The sequence below is a fragment of the Pipistrellus kuhlii genome, unplaced genomic scaffold, assembly GCF_014108245.1.
Source record: "Pipistrellus kuhlii isolate mPipKuh1 unplaced genomic scaffold, mPipKuh1.p scaffold_m20_p_9, whole genome shotgun sequence".
Lineage (NCBI taxonomy): Eukaryota > Metazoa > Chordata > Mammalia > Chiroptera > Vespertilionidae > Pipistrellus > Pipistrellus kuhlii.
This window is the reverse complement of record NW_023425595.1, coordinates 61,995,023-62,008,822: the sequence shown is the minus strand read 5'-3', so window position 1 is coordinate 62,008,822 and position 13,800 is coordinate 61,995,023. Positions and strand designations below refer to the sequence as shown.

The following is a 13,800-nucleotide window of genomic DNA, read 5'->3' as shown; positions in this document are numbered from 1 at the left end:
GCATGAGCCCCTGGAGGTCTAGAGGCAGAGAGCATCAGATTTCTTTTTGGAGATGTTTTTTATCTTAAAAACCATGTGAGTTTTGCATTGCACTCCATACAATTTATCTGTATGTCTTAGTGTATTCATATTATTTTAAATAACAAAATCTAGCACAATTGAAGCGCCAGGAGGGCATACCAGACTTATCTTGGGACTTATTCCCTGAACAGCAGCCCGAACGCAGCTGAGTGGGCACATGACCCAAGCGGGAGCACACTGTGCCGCCACGTGCTGGCCTCACGCTGTGCTTCCTGTTGCGAGGTAGGCCAGCAGCGGAGTGGAGAGCAAGTTCACTTTGCTATGGTTTATGAAACTGCAGGGATCCTCCCAAGCCATCGTCCGTGTGCTTGACTTCTTCCTCCCCCAGAGCATGTGGGAGCGACTTGGCCATCATCACAGTCCTCATGTGACAGGAACTGTGGGGCCCTACAGCTCCAACACAGGCCACCAGCATGCTGTGTCACTCCACTGGCTGATGATTCTTTTCCTACCATATTCTGTAAGAGAAGAGAGATGTCCTAACAATTAGAGCAAAGCCCAGCATTGGCTGCTTGCTGGCCTTGAGCTGTCGCATTTGAGCCTCATGTCATTCTATTCTATTGTGTTTAGTACCCCTGTTATCCTTTTTTTTTCTGGCGTGGAAACCGGGCCTCGGAGATTAGTGAAGTGACTTGCCCAGGACCACACAGCGGATGTCGGTCTAGCAGTAGAACCATCTCCCAAAACGCCTCTTCACAGGAACCTTGAACCCATAGCCCTGGCCGGGGGTCTTACTCTCTTCTGTGGAAGAAGCGGCATCGCCTCTTGGGGCTCCCAGGAATATCTTTTCTGATCTGAAAAGAACCAAAGCAGTAGTCACACCGGCTCGGACTAAGGGTAACACCCTTGTCCGATCCCAAATGCTGATCAAAGCACAATGTAATTAACAGTGAAACCCAGGCCAGAGCCCGCCCAGCAGAGCTGACATTAGAAGATGGTGACACTCAGCAGCCAACCTTGTTAAAGGCCCGGCAAGGCTCCCAGTTGAAGAGTTGGGATAAACATTTGGAAGGATGGAGAAAAATGTAAAGGGGTTCTGAAACCTAACAGTGGTTAGCGCTACATCAAAGCCGTGAACTGAAAAACTTCACTCTCTTTAACAGCACTGCATCAATAGTAAAGGCTAGTGCACTCCACTGCCAATAGTATTAGTACATGCGTGCCGGTTGAGTGTTTCTGACAGCTTTGAATTGGCAGAGACAGGCCCAGGATGATATTTCTTCAAAACTGATGTTCCTTGTCAGGAAGATCAGGTAGCAAAGCCTGTTTTAGTTGGGGTCAGACTGTTGCGCTCTCAGCAGAACACTTCCTGCACAATAAAGCTAGTCTTCCTCACAGTAAACAAGTCTTCATACAATAAAACTCATCTTCCGCCAAGGCAGGATTCCCTGCAAGGGGATTTGAGCTCACCCAAGATCATCCCTGTGACGCTCCAGAAGGAGAAAATCCACCGGCAGCCCTTTGCTCAGTGACTGAGGAAGGTGTCTCAACAAAACCCCTTCCTGGTGACCCACAGTGGGCATGGGCAAGGCGCTGGTCCTCTGGTTGTGACAGTTCTCAGACATGTGGCTCTCATGAGCTGGGCGCTGCAGCTCTGCTTTCCCTTGTCCATGCCTTTCCTGCTTCCTCAACCCCACCTTCTCATCCTCCAGGGTTCAGTCCTCAAAGCTCCTGTCATGCTCACGGTTCAACTCTCATCTCTGCAAGTAGCTCTCAGACTTAATTCCCGAGTGTTCGCCTCCCGGCTCCAGGGCTGAGTGTCTCTGCCTCCTGCCAATTTCCATCTGCTGGGCAGCATCTGAAACAAACGCTTTATCTTCCCTTCAGCCTACTAATGGCACACGATGTCTTCCAGGCATAGGCATCTCACAACTTTTGACATGACATCCTCCTTCCCTTATCACTTATGGTTAGCTGATGCCGCTCGAGTCTTTCTTTTGAGGGAGCTCTGGTATCTGCACTTTTCCTTTCACCCCCACTGTCACTAGGACATCAGATGTTAGTCCTCCATCTAAGTGATTGTTCTGGTCTCCTCCCTTATCTCCCTGCCTTTCCCTCTGGTCAGTTCTGCACGCAGCCTTCAGACCAACTCTCCAACCACAGCCACAGAGCAGTCCTCCTCCTCGAGCCCAGCATCCAAGGCCTCCATGTGGAGACACAGTCTAGCTCACCCCGCCCGCCCCCCCCAGCCTGGTCTCCCCTCTGTCAGCACCTGCTCCAGGTTCGGGACCGTCCACTGCAGCTCCTTGTACTCTCTGACCTCGACCTTGCTCAGCCCATTCCCTCCATCCTCTCTTCGCCTCTCTACATTCAGGATCCAGCTCGGGTCCATCCTCCCCTGCTGCTCTTTATTAGACTGTTTCTTCGGAGGGCATCGCCTTCTACTGAGTTGCTGGAGCACTTTTTCTGAAGGAGATTTTTGAGCCTTTGGTGCCTGGAATCAAATGGCCAGATTTCAAATCCCAGATCTTCCACTTGGCATCTATGTGACCTTTAACCCTTAGTTTCCTCCTTTATAAAATGAGGATAATAACTATATGTCATAGAGCCTGGTTTAAAATTTTTATGAAATAATTTATATGAACCATATGGAAGGGACTGTATATAAATGCACTGTTAGTACTATTACTACTGTCATTTACTCAGCAACAAGTCAGGAAACGATATTCATGAAAATTCATGTCTCTAGCCCTAAAGGGTTTGGCTCAGTGGATAGAGTGTTGGCCTGCGGACTGAAAGGTCCCAGGTTTGATTCCCGTCAAGGGCATGTACCTTGGTTGCAGGCACATCCCCAGTAGGGGGTGTGCAGGAGGCAGCCTACCAATGTTTCTCTCTCATTGATGTTTCTCTCTCTCCCTTCCTCTCTGTAAAAAATCAATAAAATATATTAAAAACAAAAGAAAAAGAAAATTCATGCCTCTATAAAGGGCTCTCCAATAACAGTTATTGTTTCCTCTTCTATTGTTATTTCACTTTTCTTTATTTACATTTTTTCTCTTGTCCTGAAATGGGTTTCTACTGTAACTACAGCAGCAGCCTCAGATACCATCTCATGGCCACCATACTAGAGTTTGACAAGCATTTTCCCCTCAAAACAACAGGGGAAGAGAAGAGAAGAGGAGAGAGGAGAGGAGAGGAGAGGAGAGGAGAGGAGAGGAGAGGAGAGGAGAGGAGAGGAGAGGAGGGGGGGGGGGGAGAGAGAGAGAGAGAGAGAGAGAGAGAGAGAGAGAGAGAGAGAGAGAGAGAGAGATGGGGGCAGGGGGGGATTGTCTATAATTATCTTCATTTTCCATATGAGGACAATGAGCATCAGGAAAGTCAGGGGGCCTGGTCAACATCCCACTTCTGGTGAGAACCACCCCAGGGGTTCACCCCAGATGTTTTAGACCCTGAACCTCACTTTTTTTTTTTTAATATCTTTTTATGTATTTTCTTGAGAGCCTCACTCATAATCTCTTTAAATCTAAACCCTGAAGGGTATCTGACTCGGCCCAATGCCTTGTACATAAAGGGAATTCAGTTACTTAATTGGGTGCTTTAAATGGCAGCTTATGTGTTTGTGCTGGTCATTCCCCCTGCAGTAATAATTATGAGCAGGCAGGGACAGGGCCCCTCTGCAAATAGTTGAGTCTCAGCCTCAGGCGTCAGTCCTGCCTTTTGAAGGGGGCATGCCTCCTGACCTTCAGTGATAAAAGGGTAAGGTCTCAGGGTATGTACTGTGGTAAACTTCAGGGAAGGAGCTTCCCAGGCCTAGATGTAATGATAACCTCGGCTGCTTACCCGGAATAAAGTGTCCTCTGGTCTAACAAACCAGTGGTTCTCAGGCCTGGCTGCATTTATGTCACCTGGAAAGTTTTTAAAAAAATATTGATGCCTGAGCCCACCCCAAAGTACAGTGTAATTGATGTGGGGTTCAGCCTGGCCCGTAGCAGTTTTATAAGTGTCCGAGGCAATTCCTATGTCTGGCCAAGCCCAGGAGCTCTTCCAAATAAGGTTTCTGGTTTCTTTCCTGATCGAGTGCCATTAAATGGAAATGCAAACTGGCGGGCACCATTAATCAGTTTGCTAGAGAACTTTCTCCTGGATCTTGGCTCTTTGCAGGCACCAGTTAGCTCGGTCCCAGATCCATGGGGTAAAGTTAGTTGTCCACTCTGGGAGCTGTCTTGAGAACGGAGCCTGGCTTCAATGATTAGATGGGCAGTCAGGGAATGCTGGTGACTCCAACCTTCTGAGCGTCTGACTAGTCATTCTCTTTCATGCAGTGTGATGAAAAATGCACAAAAGCTTATTTCCACATGGGCAAAGCCCACCTCGGTCTGAAGAACTACAGTGCGGTAAGTTCCTAAAAGAAAGTAAGTGGCAGGTTTGATCACAGCGATGCTTCCGATCGTCTCGAGGAGAACCTTGTTCCTCCAAGTTAATTAAATATTAACCCACCTTAGTATTTTCCAGGGTAAATCTTAAGCCCTGAGAGTAGGAAAGGATGTTGAGCGTCCTCTAGGACAGCCCCTGCTGTAGGAACCCCTCTGCAATATCTCATGGGTGTTTAGCCCTGCAGGAAGCATCTCTGGAGAGAAAGACAAAGAGAAAAGACAAAGACAAAAGGCACTTGTAATTTATCACCCCAAAGTAATCATACTGGTATATCTTCACAATTCGATGGTTTTTAGTAGATTCACAAGAGTTGTGAAACCATCACTACAATAAATTTTAGAATATTAGTTTCACTTCCCCCAACAGGCCTATATTCATTAGCAGGGGTTAGGGGAGACCAGGCAGGTAGGCAGGTGAAACGTTAGGAGCCAGTGGTCCCAGATTGCAAGAGAGCTGTCTGACTACCAGCTTAAGCCCACTCCCACAGAGATCTCTGCAGGATCAGGACATTCCCTGAGTGGTTCTAGATTGTGAGAGGGTGCAGGCTGGGCTGAGGGACCTTTCTACCTTCCTCCCCATGCACAAATTTTGTGTACTAGGCCTCTAGTATTACACTAAGACTGTGTTGTAATAATTAAGATACAACAAAGAAAATATTTTTAAAAGATAATGTTATTTAATAATCTAATCTATCTATATAATCTATCTATATAAAAAGCTAATATGCTAAGTGTCCAACTATCCAACCGATAGCTATGACACACACTGACCACCAAGGGGGCAGACCCTTCAGTAAGGACACTAATCTGGTTGTTGAGAGCCCCATCTTCAATACCTAATCACCTTCCACAGGCCCCACCTCCTAAGACATCCCCTTGAGGGTTTAGGTTTGAACATATGAATTTTTAGGGACACAAACATTTAGCCCATAGCAGTTACCGTGTTTGATGTGTATCCTCTACCCTGAGACACTGTTCTTTACTAACGTGATTTTTCTTCAGTTTATTTCTTAATCCTAATCTTCTAAACAAGCCTTGAGCCTTCAAGAAAGCTCAGAACTGTCTTGTTTTTCCTGTGCTTTTTCTCTTGGTGCCCTCTGGACAGTTCTTGATATTCCTGAGGACAGTACTGCCCTAAACTCAGCCTCATGAACTAGAGCCTTTCCTTTTCTAGAAACTTCTTGCCCAACACTTTCCTCAGTGAGGGCCCCTCACTCAGGCTTTCAAGCTGACTGTATATGTCCGACTCTTTGCAGCCCTGTACCTTTAAGTAGGCATCTCTTGTTTCCTGTTCCCAATCTCTGTCAACAATGTCTCCAATTTTGTTTATTTCCTGACTCCCTTGGGCATATCTGACAGGCAGCCTCCTATTCTCACTCAGGGCAAATATCATCTCTAAATTTCGTATTTACCCAGCCAGACATGATCCACAAGGACTTAGGAATGGAAATTTTCCACCACAGGCCATATGACAGCACTACTTTTTAAAAATAAATTTTAAAATAATACCCATTGCTTCATAGACCCAGAAGAGCATAAAAACAACGTCATATGCATGCAGTGCTCACATGCCTGCCTCTTGTGCTGCAAGCAGGAGGGACCAAAGGAATAATGAAGCCAAGTCCTGTTGAACCCAGTGTCTTTCTTATCATTACCTTTACCCGCTACCACTTGTCAAAGTCTTGGTGTATGCGTGTGTGTTGTTCTTTTTTCCAGTCTAGAGAGTGCTTTCAGAAGATCTCAGAAATAAACTCCCAGCTGCAGACACAGGTGAAAGGTGAGAACGTTGCTGCTGATGGCCTGACCTCTGCTCTGGCCCTCGGCTGCCTCTGTGCCTTCTCTACGCGGCTGCAAAGCCCTGTCCCGCCTGCATCCCATCCTCTGTTAACAGGCTGCCTGCACCTCTCTCCTCTGTTCTCCAACTCGGATCTTTGTCTTCCTCCTTTGTACACATACCCCTCTAGAGCCTTCTAGATAGGGAAGGTTCTGGGTGTTCTTCACCCCCAAGATGTTTAAGGTTCTGGGTGCAGGATGTACACTATTCCCAAAATCCTCCTTGATGCAGATGAGTTTGTTATTTTAATGCATATACCTCTCAGCGCCCCGTCCTCACAGAGGTCATGCCTGTGTGGTAGCGTGGATGCCCAGTTGTTTTGTTTTCCATCATGTTTTGCTAGATTATCTGGACCAAGTGGATCTTCGGGAGAAGGCAGACCTCCAGGAGAAGGAAGCCCAGCAACTGCTGGACTCGGGAAAGAGCACAGCCGTGACGACCAGGCACCTCCTGGGGACTCTCTCCAAGCCCGGCCAGAACCCCTTGTTCTACGCGGGGGGCATTGAGATCCTGACGGAGATGATGGAGGACTGTAAGCCAGAGACGTATGGCCTCTTGAATGTTGTCGTGTAAAGGGCAGAGTTTATAGGTCAGAGACTCCCTTCCTTCCACACATACTGATCAAAGACCTACATAACATAGGTGATAAAGGGGGTGCACCAGAAATATTCCCCCACCCCCACTCTAGCCTCTCCTCAGGGCATGCAGACACTCAACATCCATGCACTAAACACCACACACATACAGTACAACACAAAACAAACACACAGCATGCCTTCATTTCGTGTACACTTACTGATACCACACACACACAGCATGAACACACAATATACGTACTTACACATAACTTATACTGCATATATTCACCCCTCACACATGCTCCACACTTCCTACACACATCCACACACCCTTTGCATATCCCACACAATATCCCATATACACCCTAACCACCCTGTCTGACCCCACACATCCCTCCCCCCAACCATAGAGAAATGGATAACTGGTAAGGTTCACCCCAGTTACACTTACTGGTTGCTTAGGAGCTGTAAACAGTTTCAAAGCCACATCAGCTCCCCTGCTGAGGAGCACCACACTGTTCTCTTTCACCGGTCCCTGTACTCAGCCCTCCCGATCCCTGTACGCAGCCTTTCCGGTCCCTGTACTCAGCCCTCCCGATCTCTTTACCCAGCCCTCCCGATCCCTGTACGCAGTGGTCTCAAAGCTCCTCTTAGCCGGCATGGTGACAGCAGGACAGCAGGCGGTTCAGGAGTCTGACGTGGGCTTCTCTGACATTGTTTTAGGCGCAGAGCGAACTTTATTCAGAACACATAATGGATTCAGTATCATCAGTGGGAACGAAGTCATAAGAAGGTAGGAATGTTTATAAGACAGCCAGTGTCTACACAAGGAAAGACCAGCGTTTCTCAGGAAAGCAGATACTGATGGCACAGGCAGAGACCTCCTCGGGTGAGCTGGCACAGTCACTGTCGGTGGCCCCTGGCTAGTGCAGAGGTGCTGTGTGGGCCCGGGGCCGGAGCCTCAGGAGATTTAGTTGTGCCACAGTGGCTGCAGAGAAGGCCCCGACCTTTCCAGGGTCTCTCCAAACACTTCCAAGTCAGAGAAACAACTGCGCTGCTGGTTTCCCACCAGCTGCAAGACTGCTATTCGTTCCCTTCGGAATTTTGCTGATCATGTCAGGAAATGAGATCAGCTGGGTTTGGCTGCTCACATCCATAATTTCATCTGAAGAAAGACCCATATGATAGGAGGTCGTTTGCTGACTTTATTTTTATTTTATTTTGTATCTCAGTTATTCTAGTATATTCTAGTGTATTCCTGAAGCGTAGGATGCTACTGTGGGGTAGAGTTGCCAGCACATGTTGGCCTGCATGAGGAGGCCCATTTACCCTAAGTCAGCGGTTGCCAACCTTTCAGACCTCAGGGACCACCAATGGTCCGCAGACAAACCTCGCTGCCTCCCCTCCCCACCCCCAGCGTGCAGCCTGGTCTCCTCAGCCTGCCTCCTTGTCTGGAGCTCTCAGTCCAGTGCCTCACAGTCCTTCGGTCCGGGTGACCTCAGCTCTGGGTTAGAGTCACTTCTCAACCCCATATTGTAGGCCTGTTGGAGAAATGGAACCAGCTGAAAGGAAGATGAAGACAGTTCCAGTTTTGACATTGTTCTCCCTTGTCCATTCCAGGAGCTTCTCTGCGGCGGGAAAAGATGCAGCGGAAGAGACCCTGTGTGTGTCTGTTCTCAGGCTCTGGCAAGCCGTGTGCAGGGGGAACGGTAAGCCCCGCCCATCACACCTCGTCACCCTTAACCCCCACTACCGCAGGAGCTGCGTGGGCAGGCAGGTTCGCTCAGCTCTTTTCTCAGCAGCATCTTCTGGGGTTTAATCAGTCTTTAAAGAACCTGATCACTTTTGTGACCTCAAAGTAAATCAAAACTTGAACCATTTCCATTATTTCTAAAAAGATTGTATTTTTATAGGAAAAGATCTGGCTTTGGACATAGGTAAACTCTGAAAATTAGAATAATGGTAGCTGTGTCCCCTTATCACAGGCTCCTGTGAGGACCCAGCAATAGAGCTTGTGTGTGTAGTTTGTAAACTGGGAAGTGCTCAATATGAGATCATGTAATTATTTTCTTGATTTATTAGAGTGGAGGAATCATAGATTCTAGAAAACTAGAGAATCAGGGGCCTCTTTCCCAAAGAGCATCATACTCAAACTCATATCATGATTGAGGCGCCCTGCTGCTATCTAGGGTGAGGTCCCCTGCTGCTCTCTAGGGTGGGGTCCCCTGCTGCTCTCTAGGTGACCCACCAGCCCAGGGTGGAGGTTTTGCAAAACCCACCCCAAAAGAGGGAAGGCAGGCTGGGTGACGGTGGGGGACACACTGTCCTGTGCAATCCCAATGTCCTCAGCTGGCATGCTCCTCCGCTTCTGAGAACCTTGGTGTCAGACACAGCCTTGTGATGTCAGTGCCCTATTGCAGATCAATGACATCTCGGTGTATCCAACTCATTAAATGCCAAGCAGGTTTTTAGAGGGGTAAGTGAGCACACTTTCGGGGCGGGCTTACAGAGGAGTACAGGAGATGGGGACTGTCGCTTTCAGCTCCTCTCCTTCTGTTAGTCATTGCAGTTGTTCTCTGTGAGCTCCTTTTCCAGGATAAGGAAAAATACATGAGCTGGACAAACTGGTCTGTTTCAGCGCTTAGCTCACCCTCCACCTGCACCCCTGGTGCCCTCAGAGTCACACGCCTGATTAGAGATGACCCAGCAAGGGGGAAGACCCAGGGCCATTGCCTGGAGTGGCTTCCCGTGCGGGGAGGGAGCGAGTTTTACTCAGGAGCATTCTCATGGGACAGCCTACTTTTCCCGCGAGGACTCTGGCCATTATATGAAGAAGGTCTAACACAGGTCGGTAAACTCATCAGTCAACAAGGCCAAATATCAACAGCACGACGATTGACATTTCTTTTGAGAGTCAAAGTTTTTAAACTTAAACTTCTTCTAACACCACTTCTTCAAAATAGACTCGCTCAGGCCGTGGTATTTTGTAGAAGAGCCACACTCAAGGGGCCAAAGAGCTGCATGTGGCTTACGAGCAGCAGTTTGCCGACCATGAGTCTAAAGACATTCCACAGTTAGCTGCTTTCTTCCCCTTTCCTTGCATTTCCAGATGACATACCAAGGAGCCTTTGACAAGAATGTTACCAATGCATGTGTGCCAGTCCCTGCTGGAGGCGCCATCAATAGTAACTCACTTAACCCTGTGTTAGGTCTGCCGCCTCCTCAGGAAGCAGTTGCACAGGAGTTACTAGATCGGCTGAGGCCCTTCACCTGGTCATTGACACCAGCAGTCTGCTTCTGGAGTCTGTGCCCTTGCCCTTCCCTATCCCGCCCCTCAGATGAGTGGAGGAGAACTGGAGGGTGGGGACAGACCTCTAATCGCTGTCCGCGGTCCACACGGCGAATGCTCCTGTGTTTTGCAGAGGAAAACGAGCGCCAGCTGGTGATACACCCTAGCTCAGGCCGGCTGCTGCCCTCCCTCCTAACCTCCAAGGTCCTGCCCGTCCGGCAGCAGAGCCTGGCCCTGCTGCTGCAGCTCGCCCAGACAAAGCACGGCCGGAGCCTGGTCATCAGCCACCTGGACCTGACCCGGTAAGGAAGGTCCCAGCATCTCAGAGCATCGCGTGCTCAGTGAAGGCAACCAGCTTCCCGCTTACCTCTCTGACAGGAGAGGTGCCATCGGACTTTTCCTCAATCTGCAGTCATTTCCTCTATCTCTTCAGCACGTGCTTTATTTGGTTCTGGTCTCTCTGCATAAATGTAGCTCTAGTAATCGTAAGCCTTTCTCCTCTAAGCTATCTTTGAATTGCTTGCGTTTCGATTTGAATTTTTCCAGTGTCTTGGAGAGTGGCATCTATGATCATCCCGGGAGTCTGCCTGCTCTCTTTAAATAGCCAAGAAGCCTTCGCTTATTACCTCAATGCCTGCTGCTCTCAATGCCCATCCTGACTAGACCAGAAAGAGAAGAAAGTGCTCTCTGCAGGGAAACGGGGTGGTTTGCAGCAGGCTGGGGCTGCATGCAGGCTCCATGACCTCGTAGAGAGGGCTCAGGGCACATTCCTCCCACAGCGCTTTTCCCCAGGGATGCGGTGCATGGAAGGAGCAAGTGGACAGTGACAGGAAGTAGGAGGGCCAGTGCCACTTAGTGGAAAGAGCTAGGTTTTAGGCGCCACAGTCATGAGCCCAAACCCTTGCTTGCCTCTGTCTACTTAAGTGGCCAGGAAAGTTACTCAGCCTTGATGAGCCTGGGGTCTCCCCTGCTTCACAGACACTTACGGTGTCTCCCCTGCTTCAAGAGTGGTGATGTGTGGATGCCAGCTAAACATTTTCTGTTGCATTCGACAGAACACATGACTAAGAGAAGCTGGTCTTCTTTTCTCACATAACCGCGGAGACCAGAGGTGGCATTGGCTGGTGGAGTGCTTCAAGGTGTCAGAGTCCAGGTCTCTGTCCTTCCCTTGTCCCTTCCCTCATGCCACTCCAGGCATCACCTCCCCTTTAGGACAGCTTAGCACCAGCCGGGTCTGTCCCTTCTATCAAGAGAAACAACTGCTTCTGTTTCTCTTTGGCCACGTGCCACCTGCGATTGGAAAATGGTTCCGGCTTCCACGGCGGAGTCAGGCAGGGTAGAAGACAATGGCAGGGTTTCCGTGGGGTTCACCAGCAAACAGCTTCAGCCGCAGGGAGGAAAAGCGGCCAGTTTTATGCCTGACACCTGACGCGGACCCAACAATAACTTGATACTCATTTGCTCTCTCCAGGGCCCATGCTCAGGTGCTAAATGGATGCAAAAGTGCATTTACTGTGCATTTGATCATTTTCTGATGTGTGGTCCATGTACAGGGACAGCTGCCAACAAAGCAGGATGGGCCCACAATAAAGGAGATGAGGAGGGGTGAGAAGGGGCAGCTGCTCTCTTCCGTCCAGTGAGGATGTGCACTCACACGGCGAGAAGCCTCGTTGTTCATGGCTCCTGGGACTGAAAGCAAGATGATCTTAGGCTGCCTGCTCAGCTCCTCCTCTGTCTGCTCAGGTTCATCAGCATTCGTCTTCAAGAGCGAGGAGAACAGATTTCAGTTGGTGAAGGAAGAATAGGAACTGACTGTAAAATGAGTGATTTGTGACAGGAACACTGTAGTCACTCCCGGGGTCGTGGGGGAGTTGCAGAATTGAAGTTACCTGGGGTGTTGTCAACTATCCAGCCCCTCCCCCCCTTCCCCCAGCACCAGTGTCCCCTTGGGGGCATTCTGGCACATGGCGTGCATGCTGCCCTCCAGGGAAGGTTTCAGAGCTTTGTCAGTTTGCTTGGATGGGCACTGTCACAGCTAATGGATGGGGTCTTTCCCCAGCTAACCAAAGGATGTGGCTCTCACCTCCCACAGGATGTTCTGCTGATGAAAAAATCACCTCCTTTCACTGAACACAAACTGCCTGCCCCATTCTGGCCTGGGATAATGCTGCTCCCGATACCGAAGCCTTGGTCAGTCTATCAAAGGCCTGCAGAACACGTCATCTCTCCCACTTTCCAGGGCATGAAGGAGCCTGGTATTTTCCAAATTAAGCATCCTGGTTTCCCTCTGGACTTGACTGCCAGGCCCTGCCTACCCAAGCCACTGAGTAAACAGATGTGGGTGCTGGAGCTCACCTTCCTATCAGACCCCACCGGATGGATCATTTCTGCACTTGCTTCCCGTCACTGCCCATTGGTCCTATCATGTTATCTTCCTGGTCTCCTCCTACCGCTTGGTTTTTTTCCTTCTTGGTTTCCTTTTGAGCTTCCTTTATGCTGTTATCTTCCAAGTCAAGGACCCCAGGACCCCATCCTTGGCCCTCCTCTCACCCTAGCCCTTATTTATCACCCATAATAACTGTCTCTTAAAAGTGCTGGGAGAAAACCCCCTGTGTCCCTGGGCATCTCCATCTCAGCACCAGGGGTATCACAAACTTAATCATTCAGAAGTGGTTTTGCAAACTAGATCCTCGGCCTGCGTTTTCTGTCTTCAGAGGTGACATTTCCATCCCCCCAGCTGCCTAGCCAGCATCCCGAGGGCTCCCTGGATGGCTCCCACATCTGTAAAATGATGGTGTATTGTCAATCCTACCTCCCCAGCATCTCCCACTTTCATTTCCTCTGGCTCCCTCCCAGTGTCCCTCTCCAGCCACTCCTCCTCGGTCACTGCGAACACCTCTCTTCTCTACTGTTCTTCTCATGTGGCCGCTGCCTTGGCTCAGTCTTAACTTTAGTCTCGATAATCCATCCCTCCCCCCCACCCCAAATGGACTCCCTGCCTCTTATACTACCTGCCTCAATCCAGCCTCCACCATGCCACCGAAGGGATTTGTCTAACGTGCACATCCATCCTGTTAGCTTCCTACTAGAAATGCCAGCATGATGACTGCCTAGAAGACTAGTCCTCCAGCTGCTGAGAAGTATGGTGCCCCAGCATCACCTGGGGTCTTGGTTTACATGCAGCCTCCTTCCACTAGCCTGAGGTGGGCCCAAGAATCTGCCTCCCCACACACACCACTGCCAAGAAAGTTACCTACCCACCACACTGGGGACACCTAGTCCTGCAGGGCAGAGGGCAGGCTTTCCAGCAGGCCACAGAAGGCCACCGTGACAGGCTGGCCCTGTCCAGGTCTCTGGCCTCGCCTTTCCTTGTCCTCTCCTCACACCCTAAGTGCTCGCTGTGAGGAACTATTGGTGGCCCCCAGGTGCGCATGCTCTCTGAGGCCACATCGTCTTTGTGAATGCTGTGTGCTGTGCCAGGAGTGCTCTCTCCTGTGTGCCTGACACTGGCCTGCAAGCTCCTTGGACAGTGCCCTGCGGGTGTTGATTGAATGAACAAAGGAACAAAAGCCAGCACTATACTTTCAAGTGATAGCTAACCTATCAGCTGCTCCTTGCAGCCTTCTTCTTCGCCATCCTCCCACA

The 13,800-nt window shown here is 49.6% G+C and overlaps 1 protein-coding gene across 1 annotated transcript in view; it reads left to right on the top strand.

Annotated features, from left to right (window-relative positions):
• Positions 1-13,800, top strand: part of TTC12 (tetratricopeptide repeat domain 12) — a 40,108-nt gene that overhangs the window by 15,654 nt on the left and 10,654 nt on the right. Inside the window, exons 7-12 of the mRNA XM_036428067.2 lie at positions 4,344-4,415; positions 6,171-6,231; positions 6,632-6,820; positions 7,590-7,659; positions 8,487-8,575; positions 10,289-10,457. Of these exons, the coding sequence (XP_036283960.1) occupies positions 4,344-4,415; positions 6,171-6,231; positions 6,632-6,820; positions 7,590-7,659; positions 8,487-8,575; positions 10,289-10,457 (650 nt within the window). The remainder of the gene's footprint in view (positions 1-4,343; positions 4,416-6,170; positions 6,232-6,631; positions 6,821-7,589; positions 7,660-8,486; positions 8,576-10,288; positions 10,458-13,800) is intronic.